We start from the raw sequence: 15,184 nt of genomic DNA on the forward strand, positions 1-15,184 counted from the left end.
TAACATATACAGTAAGTTTATTGTAACAAACCACGCTCGGCAACTTTTTGCCTCTGCGAGCGGCGGCTTGTTCAGCTTGAAGGCAACTGAGCAGAAGCCAGTGCGAGAACAACAGGCAGGACTCACGTCAGAACATACGAAAGGAAACAAAAGAAATATCTTCAAGTAAATACACAGTGAGGGGATGAGCAGAAAGTACACCGCGACCACCCCCTTGAAAACTGGTTCAAAACAGGAAACGCAACAAGAATAATAATATACATTCAAACAAACACAATCAAAACAAAACATTTTAACATTTGAGAAAAAAAAAACAAATGTCCAAGATTCAGCATTTTCATACTTTCAAGTATTGATGTCACAACATGTCAAAGAAAGAGGCCAAGTGGAAGAAAAATGAAACAAATTCAATGTGTGACAACGTTCATAAATACGGGAACACAACCAACCCTTTCCCAATGAAGTCAGGGTACACGAGCCACGGTTTCGAACACACTGGGAAGCAATGCCATGAAGGTGGCAATTGTAGAAAAACAACTATCAGAAAAGATGTCAATATAACAAGGTGACTTGTGAATGTGGCCCACAATAGCAACTTGATCATTTTCAAAATAAGGCTCTCTGACACAGCAACCTCATGGGACTGGACCTCACCTTAGGGTCAGATAGTATTCCAGATTTTTTTTTCTTGCTTCACCACTTCATTTTGTGAGAGTGAACATGCAATTTAGCGTCTGCCTCGTTGAGATTTTAGTAAATCAGGCCCTAAAAGTGTATTGAGCAGAGACCGACACTGTTTCAGTGAAAAGCCAAAAATGTTGACGAAATGGAACAACGCAGCTAAACATGCTTTCTACTTTTCCCCTATTCACTGTCAAGACTGCGTTAAGATACAAATATATTAAATATAAGTTACAAAAACAAAAGAAATTCAAACCACTGGTGAGCCGAGCAGGTGATGTTTTTTTATCATTAAAACTCGGATTACGCAAGAAACCTGACTCACTTGTCATTAAGAGCTATAATGACAAAACCTGGCGGGTTACTTACTTTTATTTTCCTTTCATAATTTTTGTTTGCATTTTGTCATCTGTTATTGTATGTTTTATATATGTTCAATAAACAAACAAACAAACCTGGCGGGTATCACTTAAAGCATGTCAATCGGTCTATTCCAAATTGAATCAATTTCATTCGAGCTCTCTTTACTTTTTCTTTCACGGATTTCGAGCCTGGTCAAGTTCCACTAACATGGTTGCAGTTGTTTTTGACGAGGACAGGGGCTAAAAATAGCTCACGGGCTTGCTCGGTTCAGCGCTCCAACCGGCTTCCTTATCGCATCAGTGACGTAGACTTTGCGCGCTCAGCTATCATCAAGCCTGGATTACGGCTGTCGTCTAAATTACTTTTTGGAGACCAATCTATTCCTCAATCTCGGGCAGATAGCCATCTGGTGCGGCGTAATCGCTATCCCGGGTCTCCTTGTGACCCTTGCCTGGGGCAGATGTTGAAGCGCATCAGACTTGATGATTAACGAGGACGGCGAGTCAAACTAAATCCACAGATGGCTACTTCTCATTCAGGAATCCTTTCATGCCTTCTTCCTGACTAGTACTGGTTATGAGCTAATTGGTGGCCACGCCAAAAACAAAAAAATGGTAAAATGTACAGTCAAAGGGCAAGTTTGCTAGCAAGAGTTGAATGTGTCCTAGCCTCCGTTCACTCTTTCGTGCCCGGATCCTCGGGTATGTGATGAAAGGCCACGCCTCTCACTGACGAGGAGCGCACGTTCGTAATATTCGGTCATATGATAAAACTTTTTTTTTTAAACTGCAAACTCCACCTTAAAGTCAAACCGGACAACATAGTTGCCAGTGCTCATTTTACCGCAGATATACATTCATAATCAAGACATTTCCAGCTTTCTTCTCTAATTTTATTCCTGTAAAATGACATATATTTTCCGTGTCAATTTTTTTCTAGCAAAGCAAGTATTTTCCTGTAATACAGTACAACAATATTATGCCGTTAGCATAACAACACTTTGTTCTTGATGAAATTATGACATTTTTCTTGTCATATTGAGACATTTTTCAAAATAAAAGGGTTATTTTTCAAATGCAAATTACAATTTTATTGTTGTTAAATTTGGACCTTTTCATAATATTATGACTGACTTTTCACAAAACTTGTTTTCTCAATGAATTAAATTATATTTTGACTCTCCACACACAATGACAACATTATGTCTCATAAACCAATGTTTTTCCAAGAGTATTTTATGTATTGACACATTCTTTCTTTTGAGCGTGGCCATAACGGAAGCTTGTGTTATTAAATAACACAAGATACTATTTTGTCAGGTATCATTTTTGGCCCATGCTGAGATATTAAGTGCTGATAAAATTTGTGAACCGGTTCCAAATAAAACTCTGGCTGTTTTACACTCCAAGCCTGTAGCTGAACGATCAAGATTACATTTCGGCGCGATACATTTATTAGGAGAAACAATAGAAAGCCAGACGTTGATGATTTGTTTTTTTTTGTTATTATTTTTTGATGAAATGACAAAACCAGTAGCAGCCTCAGTGAGGATGTCTGTGAGGTGACCTTGCTTTGACCTTTTCTTGGCTCCGATCCCATACTTTTGTGGCCTCGCAACCCCTCGGTTGAACCTTCATCTTCCAAGTAAGAGAAGAAATGTAACATCTTGATTCGAGACAACAAGGCACTTTCATTGATTAATAGAAGGAAAGGCTTTTGGAGGCAGCAACGGAAATGGAGGAAAAAGCAGAAGGGTCAGGAGCGCAATGCGTGACAAGTCCTCCTCCTTCTTGGAGATTTAACTCCAGAAGCGGAAGCAGAGGTTCCAACTTGAGAGAAGCCGCTCACCACAGGCAAGGTGCACTCTCTCGACAGTACACTGCGATCCCGCCTCCCCCCACCAGAGGGATTTTTGGGCGGCAGATGAGGCCTCCGCTGACACTGAAGTGAACGGACAAGACAGGCAAGTGGTGTTCAAGGCCGCTGTCTCTTTGGATTAAGAGGACAAGAAACCGACGTCCTTGATGAGGCTTAGACATAATCAGCGTGCACTCGGACTTCGAAAGAGTAAACACTGTGGAAATTGAGCCAGATTCCACCTTTGTCATGCCGTGTTAAGCAGGGATGAATTAAGTTTCTGCGACAGTCTCCATCCAAATGATAAGCACACAATGTTTGTTATTATTGTTATTATTATTTTTTGTATGGCTTTCAGCATGACCTTTTAGTGACAAATCTTCATTTGTTTGGTCATTGTTGTTAAATTACAATCTGTGCTGCATGGCGAAAAGTCAAACGCCAGTGTACATGCAGGTCTGTGCTGCTTCTTTTACTGTACAGTACTGCAGGATTGCACCTAAGACTTAAAATTGGACATTTAATGCCAAACTTTACAACCAGACAGAATGAAATTGTCTTTACATATCAGGGATGGGCAAACTTTTGGTGTTCAAGGGCCACATTGAATTTTTACAATGGACAGATGGGCCAGGGCATCTGTACATGAGCTAAAAAAAAAAATACAAAAATAATTACAATGTAAATGTACAATCTGTCCAGTAAAGTACAAAGTTATCTTATTTTATTCATTACATAATAATGAATAAAAATAAAAATAAAATAAATAAAAATAAAAATCTTTTAAAAATATTTAAAAACAATTAATATATAATTTACCAATTACTTCACAGAATTTAAACATTTTAAATATGCATTGCATATAAAATGATCTATTTTACCACTAAAAACTGTTCCGCAAAGGGGGGTAGGGGGGGAGCTATTTCGAGCCTTGAAGAGTATTGCTTGCTTGCTTGCTTCGACATTTAACACAAAAGTCATCCGGAAAAAAAAAAAAAAAAGATTTGACACTATGATCTTGAGATTGCTGATGAGGAATCATTTTCCTGTTTGAATTTTGAATATAAACAATTAGAGCAGGTTTTCATCATCACCAGATGCCATTTTATATAATCCACGTTGCAAATGATACTCACAGAGAGGCTTGCGAGGAACACGTGCGGGTCGGCAGCGCTGGGTTTTACCTCCTGGTGTTACTGCTGAACGACGTCTGCGGGCTTTTAAAGTTGATGTTCTCGTACACGCTTGAAGAATCATCGTTTGTCATCCTAAAACGACACAGAGGGATAATATGCTTGCTTACGAACGCTTCTTATCGCGGGTCCTAATTCCTGCCCAGTTTAGAGATTGCAATTTTTGGCTCTATTTACCGGTTCTTCTTGCACGTGACACTTATTCACTATTACCGTTTACATTTTCTGAACCCATGAAACAACGTACAGCTACACGTCGATACACATGGATGAGGCTATGAAACAAACATAATACTGTTTTAAATATTTATGTTATGTAATATACAGGTGACAAATATATGGAATGCCGTATATTCCAGATGTAGTCGGATCATTTTGGTGTTGTCTGATGAAAACTTGACCTGAGCCAGCAGATAAGAATTCACCAACTACGTCCAACTCCCATGACATTACACATTGCCTATTTAAACGAAAGCAATCTTGCCTCGTGAAACATCATCGTTTTTTTTTGTTTTTTTGTTTTTTTTTGCAGTTTAAACTGCAGTGTGATTTCAGGAACATTTGAAAAGCGAAAGAAAAAAGACCCAAATTCAAATGTAGCAGAAAATCTTGCAATTTCGTTTATTTAACCCTTTCAGGGACAGCGGTTACTACAGTGGAGAGCTTATCATGTTCTCAGGTTACAGGTGATCATTATTGGTGCATGAAATATTTGCTAACTGGCAAAAAAGTGGGCATATTTTGCTCATTTTTAGACATTTGTACACAGGGACGGTGGCTCACTAGAAGGTTAGTGAGGCTCTGAGACTTTTCTGCTGGCCGACACATCACCAGGCACATTATTTATTTGTATTTTGCTTTGTACATTCAACCATCATGTGGACTTAAGCATAGATATGTTTGAACCCGAAAGCGGCACACAGTTACAAGCCCACTTAAGCCTCTTGCCGGCTTTTCATTGATAGCGGCCGCCAGAGGCATTTGACGTATGTCAAAAGTCACTTCAATACGAGAGTCTGAATCGTACTTACACAGACGAAGAGCGCGACGACGCCATGTTGAGTTTGGACCTTGAATTGGCCATTGGAGGATATTTGATGTTGGAGTATTCTCTCTCCTTCATCTTACTCTTCTGTAAAGTGACAACATTATGATCACGCAGCTGGACTTCATCCTCACTGACTGATTGGAATTCGATGGAAAAGATCCACAATGAAAACATGGTGTGGGTCACTTTGGAGACCTACTGGGAGGGTTCATGTTGAGTCCACCGATTTAGCTGTCATCAAATGTCCAGGTCCGGCGTGAATATTCTAAAGCTTTTAGAATTTTTGTGTTTGACAAGCAACCAGTCGAGTACCTGCTCTTCTTCCAATCTCTTCTGAGCTGTGTCTATGTACTGCTGCACGGCCATGTAGATGAACTTGTACTGGGCCTCTGTCTGTACCATGCCGGACCTCTGCTGCCGTACCTTCTGGATGGTCTTGGGGATGTCGATATCGCAATCAAGGCCTGAGGCACAAACACACACACACGCGCGCGCGCACGCGCACAGTATAAACACAGACAAAGTTCAGTGAGGATTCAGCACAAAAACCTTTTAAGACAAATGGACTCATGTCATTTCATGTGTTCAATATGATGGGATCAGTCAGGATATTTGATTGCGGATCAAGATGTCGTCGGGATGTGACGCAAAAGCAAAATAAATAAATAAATAAATAAAATAATAAAAATAAAAGTACATTGCATTGGTTAGCTACTTTAATGATCGAAATGAAATTGCGTAACTCTTGACCTGACAAAATTTTACGATGGAGGTTGTAACAGCAGCAGCTATCGAGAACGTATCATCGTGAAACCAAGGTCATAGAACAGCGCAGGGGCTTTTTCTTAATGGAAAGCATGAAACCCCCTCCCCACTTTCCCAAATTGGTTTCAGCAAGTCACTGGCATTTTGTCAAATTAAAGCTTCACACTTCACTTGTAATGTCTCTGATCCGATTTGTCACTAAAATGACTGAATGGGAGAAGAAAACTCAAAACAAACAACCTTTGCAATTCCATTCCGGTAGCACTGATTTGTGATAAGACCGTATTAAGTAACACATTTTAATCCGAAAAAAAAAAAGTGATCCTACCTTGGCGGTGTATGATATCAATGAGGATGTCAATGACAATAATGGTGCCAGTCCTCCCAATCCCAGCGCTGTGGGAACAAGAACGAAAGGTCTCATTACGTATGAGGAAACGAACCGTGTGAACAAAACAGATTTGGTCAATTTCGTTATTTCGGGCTGACTTTGATTTAGTTTGATTAAGCACGTTCGGCTAGCTCAGTTAATAGACAATAACAATCTTAAACTCAAGGCTCAGATGTGGTTAACAGGTTAAGAGATCGGCGTCTGACCAAAAAACAAAAAAACACAAGTCAAGAAAAAAACTCCACTGTAAACAATGCGCAGGGTGGGACAGCGAACGAGGTTGGAGTGATATGTGGACCGCCACTTGCGCAGGGATGATCTAAACCAGGGGTGTCAAACTCATTTTTGTCGCAGGCCACATTTTAGTTATCATTTTCCTTGTACGGCCATTACGAGTTAAACCATATAAAGAAGTCAACAATCACAGTTTATTCACCTATTGTTGAAGTTACTGTAATGAGAAGTTTGGTAAAAGCAAAAGGCTTACAGTATCACTATTATTTATTACGAATGAGGATTTGAAATTTTGGTCGAGATTTTAGCAAGCGTCATGAAAGTTGCCATCTTAGATTTGCTTTCGCGGGCCACATAAAATGATGTGGCGGGCCACATCTGGCCCCCGGGCCTTGAGTTTCATACGTGTGATCTAAAATGTTCTGGTACCTGCAATGGACGACGATGGGCCCAGATTCTGGACTGCTCCTCTGGGTCCGGTTGATCACCTCAAGAAACGAAAGGACCCCCCCGGGCTCGTTGGGAACTCCGTGGTCTGGCCAAGTCAGGTACTGGTAGTGTGAGACGTATCTCAGAGGTTCCCTCTGTGAGCATCAAAGTAAAAACTAAAACAGTAAGCTGGGGGGCATTTGATCCATCCTGGTTCAGTCTTCATTATAGAATATAGTTGTTCAAGATGGCGCCGAAGTTGGCGCCATCTTTTTGTTGTTTTTAGATTGTTTTGTCATATGGTGTTTGTAGTCCTTCGTGCGAACCCGACGTAGACTGTTTTTCAGCGTTTTGGCAACGACATTCGTCGAAGGGAGAACAATCTGTGCTGGATGGGTGCGCCTTCTTGGCAGCACGCGTGTACCAGCAATGATTTGGGTTTTGATGGGGAGGAATGTTGGCGCTATTTGACTGTCACTGTTGGACAGGCCCCTGGTAGCTTGTGTTTTTTGCATCTGTAATGGGCAGCATTTTGCACAGCCCCGTTTTGTTCAGTGGAGATGTCGGCACTGTTGGACAGTCTGCGTTAGTGCGGCTGGATGAATGGATGGCTTGTGAAGCCGAAGGTGAGGAGAGAGGAGCGTCGGCGCGGAGCACGGATGTGTACTTGGAACCGAGAGTCGCCGCTTGGAACTGAAGCGGATTTACATGGGACGAGAGAAGTGAACCCAACCAATCTCTTTTTTTTTTTTCGTCGATGGACGCTACAGCTTTGTGTTGACTTTCAAACTTAGCTTGTAGCAGACGTGTGCACATTTTAAGCATGACGTCGCTGATCCACCGGTGAAAGGACAGACACAAGGACACTTTCATCCAGAACTGCTTCAAACAACAGAGCGTATGCATGAGAAGTGGTTACTATTGCATGACTGTCTGTGTTTTAAGTTGTGTTATATTATTTTATTAGTTTATGTTCACTATTCTGTAAAGCGCTTTGTTTCAGCTCCAGCTGTTGTGAAAGCGCTATATGAATAAAGATGTATGGCATTGTATTGTATTGTATTGTATAATATGTCCCTCAGCACATGGTGTGTGGTTGCTCCAATAGAAAGAGAACGGAGGTGTCGAAAAGCAGATGTGTTTGGAAGGACAGTTAGGACAGCAAAGTTAAGTACTTTTGATAAAAAAATGATAAAAAAAATGTTCACTGCTTTTTTGGTGACGAAATTTGAACAGAACATGAATGCAAACGTATTAAGTGAAAAAGTCATCATCTTTCTGTATTTGCATTGTTATCCAAATCGGAATGTTTCCTTCCTTCATCAACACATTACCCCTCTCCAAAGCTGTGAACAACAGTCCTGTATGTTCCCTGCCATACTGCACCTCACAATACTTGTGGATTTCTAATTGGATTACATCTATTTCTATTTATGAGCCCCCCCGCCCCACGGAAGCATCCAGAGCCGACTACATATTGTTTTTATTGAATTTTATTCTTCCCAAGAGCTGTAACTGCACGTAACGGAGCAGAGCAGTACACCAGTTGTGCATGTTTACGGCTAACTGACTTGAAAATGAGTTACAGAACTTCTATTTGCTCATGTGGTTGCGTCTTTTAAAGCATGGCGGGGGGTGGGGGGTCATACCTGTCAACTTTTCGGAGCGCCAACCTGTATAAACTACCAAAAAAATCCTTATAAAGAGCAAAAAATCCTTACAACATACCAAAGCATTTTATATGTCAAAATAACGGCAGAAAAAAAAACCACGAAATATGAATGATATATTTGTTTCCTTGTAGAACTTGCTTGTACACTACCGAAGTATGCAATGAATACTCTGCTGTTTTCAACTAGGAACCACGTGATTTACTGGAAAGTTATCGGAAATTAAAGCATTCGAGTAGACTAGCACCATTCTGGGCAAAAGCAAACAGAACTACCTGTTAGGGGGAAAAAAAAAAAAAAAAAGGAAATTTTCAGAATCCGTATGATTTGTGCGATATGGCCATATATGTAAGATTCACCACAAAATCCGTATGAATTATGGGTAAACCATATAAGTTGACAGGTATGGGGGGGGGGGTCATTCTGAGTAGGGTGAGGCCCAGGATTCACAGATTTCCACTTTTCACTGCAGTTTTTGGAAACGAACCCATAAGCAATAAGGAGATGACAGTATATTTTATGCATACATAATATCACAAACAATTGTTTCGAAATGAGTACGGTTATGTGTTGAAGGCTTGCTAATATCTGTTCAATGTTTCCTTGAGAGCGAGCAGGCAAAGCACGTGTTGAAGGATTTTGTGCAAAGGGTTATATAATCTTGACCCCAGGTCAGTGTGTCAGCACTGATTGAGGTCAAAGCTTTCCCTACCCTGTCCAGATGGGTCACCTCCAACTCCGTCAGGTTGTAGTCTTGAGCTGGCCACTCTTCCACGTTTTTCACCTGCACCCTTCCAAACTCCACGGTTTTGTGAAGGTCAGGCCAGTAACGGACACATTTGTTCTACATCAAAGGAATAAGATAGCGGAACAGTCAGAGTGAGACGGGGGCGGGGCTGTGGCGGCAGCGGCGGGTTTTTGACGGAATTAGACAACCTAAAGAACTGGATCCACTCAAGCGGCTTTTGCAATCGGCTTAACTGTCATACTATCCTTGTTAGCCGTCTTCCTTATTTTGGCCCACACATGAACTAAAATAAGTAGCAGGTACGAAATGAACGAATGTGATCATCAACAGCACCGTAAACGGCACAGCGAAGCAATGCCTAAATGATATTACAGTGGTTCATTTTTTTCTTTTTTTACAAGTGAATGGCAATTAAGAATGTCCCATTATGGACATAAATGCATGCTCCAGTGCTTAATATTTGTGGTGTTGTCCCCCAAAAATGAATTATAACACTTAAAAATAACAACGATACCCGTGATCTCTCCATCTCCTTTGTGGTCATGACGATGACGCGTGTATTTTCCTGATACACCATCTTCCAGAAGTCAATAACTGTATTCTGCAGGCACCCTTGGGTGGCGATGAAGAATTTGTCCTCCTCCCCATGGCGCCCTTCTTCATGTGAGCCCTGCGTGGAAAAAAAACAAACATGTAAAGCTCTTGAGTCTCGCATTATATCATTATTATGAGAGTTCAAACTAAATTGACCAAAAAAAAAAAAATGTGGATTGTTCCCGGACTTCATGTGTTACACTTCATACCAATAGGGGGCAGCATATAACCGGGCTGATATTATGTCAAGCATGACCTGACTGTAACTTCACTTTCAACTGCCTCAAGCTAACCAAAGCAGACTCACTCTTATGTAGTTGGCGTTAATGTAGTCTGAACCAGGAACATCTGGATCTGCGTCTCGAATTTCAACTCGTGTCGTGTCAACTGAAACAAGCAAACAAACATAACAACCCATCGTTAATCCACAGTGCAGCTCTGGCGGACCTTCCTGATGTTCTCTGGCTGTCTGCAAAGTTATCTTCATGTGTTACACTTCATACCAATAGGGGGCAGCATATAACCGGGCTGATATTATGTCAAGCATGACCTGACTGTAACTTCACTTTCAACTGCCTCAAGCTAACCAAAGCAGACTCACTCTTATGTAGTTGGCGTTAATGTAGTCTGAACCAGGAACATCTGGATCTGCGTCTCGAATTTCAACTCGTGTCGTGTCAACTGAAACAAGCAAACAAACATAACAACCCATCGTTAATCCACAGTGCAGCTCTGGCGGACCTTCCTGATGTTCTCTGGCTGTCTGCAAAGTTATCGCAAACCACATCAGAGGCCTTGTCTGCTTTGTCTATTTGTGTCACGCTTTCTTTCCGCAGGAAGCCGGTGAGGCAGGAAACAGCAGTATGCTCAGCAACTCACAGGGGAGGATATTCTTGTATCTGTTTTTACTCTTGTTTTCTGGTTTCATGCCTTCCTTCCGGGGATACAGCAGCTTACACTCTTGTTGTTGAAGTACCTGTGGGAATCGGAGCAAGAGAAATGCTGTTTTCTGCCTGATTACGTGCAACGTACAAGATTAAATGTGACAAAACTGTCATGGTGACAAAATAGGACACCTGGGCCACACGTGTATACACGGTGAAAATGGAAATAAATAGATTCAGTGCACCGCGCCTTCCAAACTGCCCCCCTCCCCTCCAAAAAAAAGATCACTTTACCTTACCTTGGTTCCATTTCCACGGAAAGCGGGATTTTCTGGGATGACGGTGATCAAAGCAAAATTTTGGAACGGACTGGATGTATTGTGCCATTTTCCCCTGCTGCTTTATGTGAAAGCTTTCCATGACGCAAAATAAATAAATAAATAAAAATTTAAAAAAGTTGCTCCCTGATAAGATGAAGAATGAAGGCTCAGGAGGAATTACGGTCTTGCAGTCCATATACTTTTGTCCGCATAGTAATATACTGTATGTGTCCACTGTTCTGCGCTAAGTGGCTGGAAGAAACCAGAAGGTTCACCTGTCTGTCTAACTTTTGTTCCAATTTCCAAGACGGTTAAAAAAAATAGCGACATAGATACACTTTATTATCATTGTGAGGAATATTAATCTATTTCCTGCCTATTTTTTTCCCCAATATTGTGCACTTGTATATTTCGATTCCATTCTCTCGGTGGGCTTTAATTATTTGGTACTACTGCAGCCAATAGTTATCATGGTGCCAAGCAGTAATAAAGCAAAAGAGCATACTTTAGCTGACGTAAACAGTACTGGCGAACACGGATAATTAAAGTAGAATGAAATAATAAGGATGCACAATAACAATTTGAACCGATATTGAAAGCCGCCTCAAATACCACAACGTTGGGTTCTGATTACGGTCACTTTAAGACTCCAAGCGTCTGCTGCATGACGTAGGAGGTTAGATGGCGCCGCTGCGCGTGACTTCTGAAGTAACAGTGAGCCATTTGTTAACGGGGCTTTAGTTTTCCCAGAGCGCTTTCTTTGAAGCGGGGCTCAATTGGGTGCACAGGCCTCTAAATTACACAACGTGGTAACTGAAAAAGAATTATAGATTGTTCATGTATAACCAGCCAAACTCTCCTCGACTCTAAATAAAATCTTTAATTGAAATATTAAAACTTGGGCGAAAAAAATTTTATGAGCGCATGCACCACCCACTGAATCCCATTCACTTCAATGAGAGGTGAGAGCCGCAGCTGAAGCTCCTTCTACGGTCACCTGGCCCGAACATTTTGGGCTGCGCCAAAGCGCTTGGACGCCGGTGGGTGATGATCGAGCCGTGCGTTTTCCTTTTTAACGATAATGAAACCTTGGTTGCTGGATGCTTTAATTGTGTGGACTTCATCAACATTGGCTTACAATTGAAACTTTCAAAATCTCGGACAATATAGCCGACCGGCAGGACGTTCATGGATTGTCGGTGCGTCATGTGCACAAAGCAGGATATGAAGTGACATGCACCGAAAAAACAACATCAACAACAACAAAAAAAATACAAAACAACGGCAACGTACCTCAAACTCTTCCCAAAATCCTTGTTTGGGCTTCTCTGAATTGTCTGCTACCTTGTTGAGCTCTCGCACTCGATTCTCAATGTTGGCTGCGTTTATTCTTGTGGCGTTGAAGGGCTGTTTGAAAAAGGAGATGATAACAAAGCAAAGCAAAGTCAGCTGAGATGCCGCGTAACCCTAAACAAGGTCAGCAGTACAAAATGGGGGGAATTGATGATTATCTATTTGGTTATTTATTGTATTCAGCGACGTACACATTGAATGTGTAGCCTTTTTGTAGTATGTTTTGCTGTCGTTTTAGAGGGTTGAGGGAATGATGAAATTCCTGTCTATGTCGTGTGGCATGACACGTTTTTTCTTTTTTTCATCATGACATCATCCATCCATCCATTTTCTGATCTGCTTATCCTCACAAGGGGTGTGCTAGATCCTATCCCAGCTGTCTTCGGGCAGTAGGTGGAGTACACCCTGAACCGGTTGCCAGCCAATCGCAGGGGCACACAGAGACGAAAAACCATCCGCGCTCACACTCACGCTAAAGGACAATTTCAAGTGTTCCATTAACCTTCCACGCGTGTTTTTGGAATGTGGGAGGAAACCGGAGTACCCAGAGAAAACCCACGCAGGCACGGGGAGAACATGTAAACTCCACACAGCAAGGCCAGAGCCAGAATTGGATTTCTCGAACCATTTCGAACCATTGCATTTCTGTACTGTGAGGCCGACGTGCTAACCAGTCAACCACCGGGACAGAGAAACCAATGATTACTTTGCCAACTATATCTTTTCCTAAAAGTGAATTGGGAGGCTATTGACAGCAGGAGAATGAAACATCGTTAAGACATATTCAAGACGGAATACAAAAGAATTGGTAGTGAATTACTTTTTGTGTATCGAACCTGTTTGAGGTGCACGACGATGCCGCTCTTCTCTACCATCGGGTTCTTTTTGTAGTGATCCACCAGGTCCGCCAAGGTGTCGAACCTCTCGCCACCACCTACGTCGTATTTACCGTCCTGCTGGAGAACACCCAATCCGAGTTCGAATGTGATTCGGACCAAATGCTTCAGTATTTCTGTGGCATCATGCCGAGGTACCTGGTATCGGATCATCACGTGGGTGACCTTGGTTTTGCGGTCGACATTCTCGTGCTTCTCCTCGTGGGTGAGAACCGAGAGGACAAAGTCGCCCGGTTTGCTTTGGCTCTCTCGAACCAGAAAGCTGCCAGCCTTGCCTTTTTCTGTGAGCAGTTTCTCAGCGTCTCGACCTGAGAGGTGGCCGTGATACCACCTGGAGGACGGGGAGAAATCATACACAAACACACAAATGAAAATGACACGTGGCATGTCTTTGGAATGTGTCAGGAAACCGAGTAGCCACAGGAAAAAAAAAAAGCCTGCAAATTGGGCTGAATGTGCAAACTCCACACATTTACTTGAACAATGAAAATATGTTCAACAATAATGTTGCATTTAGGTCAAGTCCCCCCCACCCCACCCCAAAAACAAATCCGGTTGTCTTGAACCATGTACATTTTCACAACAAGCTCATTACAGTATTGTGGTTTCATGGTTGGATTTGCGTCACAGACGGTGTAGTGATTCACTCTCTCGAGTCGCGACTTCCGTTCTGGCAGCAGAGGTTCAGTTCTCACTCACTGATGGTGCGAAAGGGAGTGTGGGTGTGAGTGGTGGTCTGTTTTGATTGCACCCAAGTGATTGATTGGTTGACCAGTCCAAGGTGAAGTCCGCCTTTTACCCGAAGTCAGCTGGGATTGACTCGATGTCCCCGTGACCCACAAAAATAAAAGCAGTGCAGTGTATACAGCGGTGGATGGATAATTTGCAAAGGGTGTACAACTGCATCATACTGAAAGCGCTTTCTACGAATGTGACCATCTCATGTCATGAAATACAATGAACACAATCTTATCATCCCTCAGTCCAATTCAACGTTGGTTTGATCAGTCTGCAGAATATTTTGCCAGTCGTGCTCTGGAACTTCCAAGTGCTCTTTAGCAAGCTTCGACTACAACTCGACGACATCCTTTTCCAGCTTTCTACACGTCAACAATTCTGAACCGTCGGTCTCCTGAGAGCGCTTTTGAGCAAGGCATGGTAAACATCAGGCACTACTTCTTGAGAGGAGACAATTCTCAACCGGTCTCGTTGATCGGACTCCAGCTTGGCTCACACCTGTGCCTGATTAGCCCTTGGAAAATCCAGAGCGGGCTATTAGTTTCAATCAAGATATGAACACATAATTGTTCGCGTGGTATTCGTCTAATCAGACTGCTTAACTTATTCTTGCTACTCAGGTGAAGATCAGACAACATTTGATTCCGAACTGCTGCAGAAATGGAAGAAATTCCAAACGCTTCACATCCGTTTTGCCTCCCACTGTGAACTGTTCAAGTGGAGCTCAACTTTTACTTATGGTGCAGTATGATAGCAATTTTACTCGCGTTATCCCCCTACTTGAAAACAAAGCCTTGTTTTATTATTGTGGACATCTTTTTTCATGTTTTTCAAGGTGAACTTGGCCGTTATACAACAAGAAAGAAAATCGAAAAAGCTCAGCTTGAGGCTAGACGAAGGGGGCGGGGGGAATAGGGGAAGACAAATGATCAAGACAAGCAAGAGGATCTGAGTTGAGGAAGGCTTAACAATGTTCTAACTTCCTGTGGGGGGAAACGGCCTCTTCATGTTGCTGCGGGG

At 42.1% G+C, this 15,184-nt stretch overlaps 1 protein-coding gene across 3 annotated transcripts in view; it reads right to left on the bottom strand.

The window, feature by feature from the left end:
- ptpn11b (protein tyrosine phosphatase non-receptor type 11b) overlaps nucleotides 1-15,184 on the bottom strand; it is a 35,093-nt gene continuing 19,909 nt past the window's right edge. For 2 of the 3 annotated variants that reach the window (XM_019863131.1, XM_019863133.1), the window contains exons 4-17: nucleotides 13,565-13,757; nucleotides 13,367-13,486; nucleotides 12,471-12,584; nucleotides 10,853-10,949; nucleotides 10,575-10,654; nucleotides 9,894-10,049; nucleotides 9,344-9,475; nucleotides 6,962-7,116; nucleotides 6,236-6,303; nucleotides 5,455-5,606; nucleotides 5,126-5,226; nucleotides 4,038-4,169; nucleotides 1,137-2,985; nucleotides 1-1,034 (exon numbers count right to left, since the gene is read on the bottom strand). In XM_019863131.1, coding sequence (XP_019718690.1) covers nucleotides 4,082-4,169; nucleotides 5,126-5,226; nucleotides 5,455-5,606; nucleotides 6,236-6,303; nucleotides 6,962-7,116; nucleotides 9,344-9,475; nucleotides 9,894-10,049; nucleotides 10,575-10,654; nucleotides 10,853-10,949; nucleotides 12,471-12,584; nucleotides 13,367-13,486; nucleotides 13,565-13,757 — 1,456 coding nt within the window. In that variant the 3' untranslated portion in view covers nucleotides 1-1,034; nucleotides 1,137-2,985; nucleotides 4,038-4,081. The remainder of the gene's footprint in view (nucleotides 1,035-1,136; nucleotides 2,986-4,037; nucleotides 4,170-5,125; nucleotides 5,227-5,454; nucleotides 5,607-6,235; nucleotides 6,304-6,961; nucleotides 7,117-9,343; nucleotides 9,476-9,893; nucleotides 10,050-10,574; nucleotides 10,655-10,852; nucleotides 10,950-12,470; nucleotides 12,585-13,366; nucleotides 13,487-13,564; nucleotides 13,758-15,184) is intronic. The other variant, XM_019863132.1, reaches the window with a different exon arrangement.

This window comes from Hippocampus comes, unplaced genomic scaffold (assembly GCF_001891065.2).
Source record: "Hippocampus comes isolate QL1 unplaced genomic scaffold, H_comes_QL1_v1.1 scaffold1, whole genome shotgun sequence".
Lineage (NCBI taxonomy): Eukaryota > Metazoa > Chordata > Actinopteri > Syngnathiformes > Syngnathidae > Hippocampus > Hippocampus comes.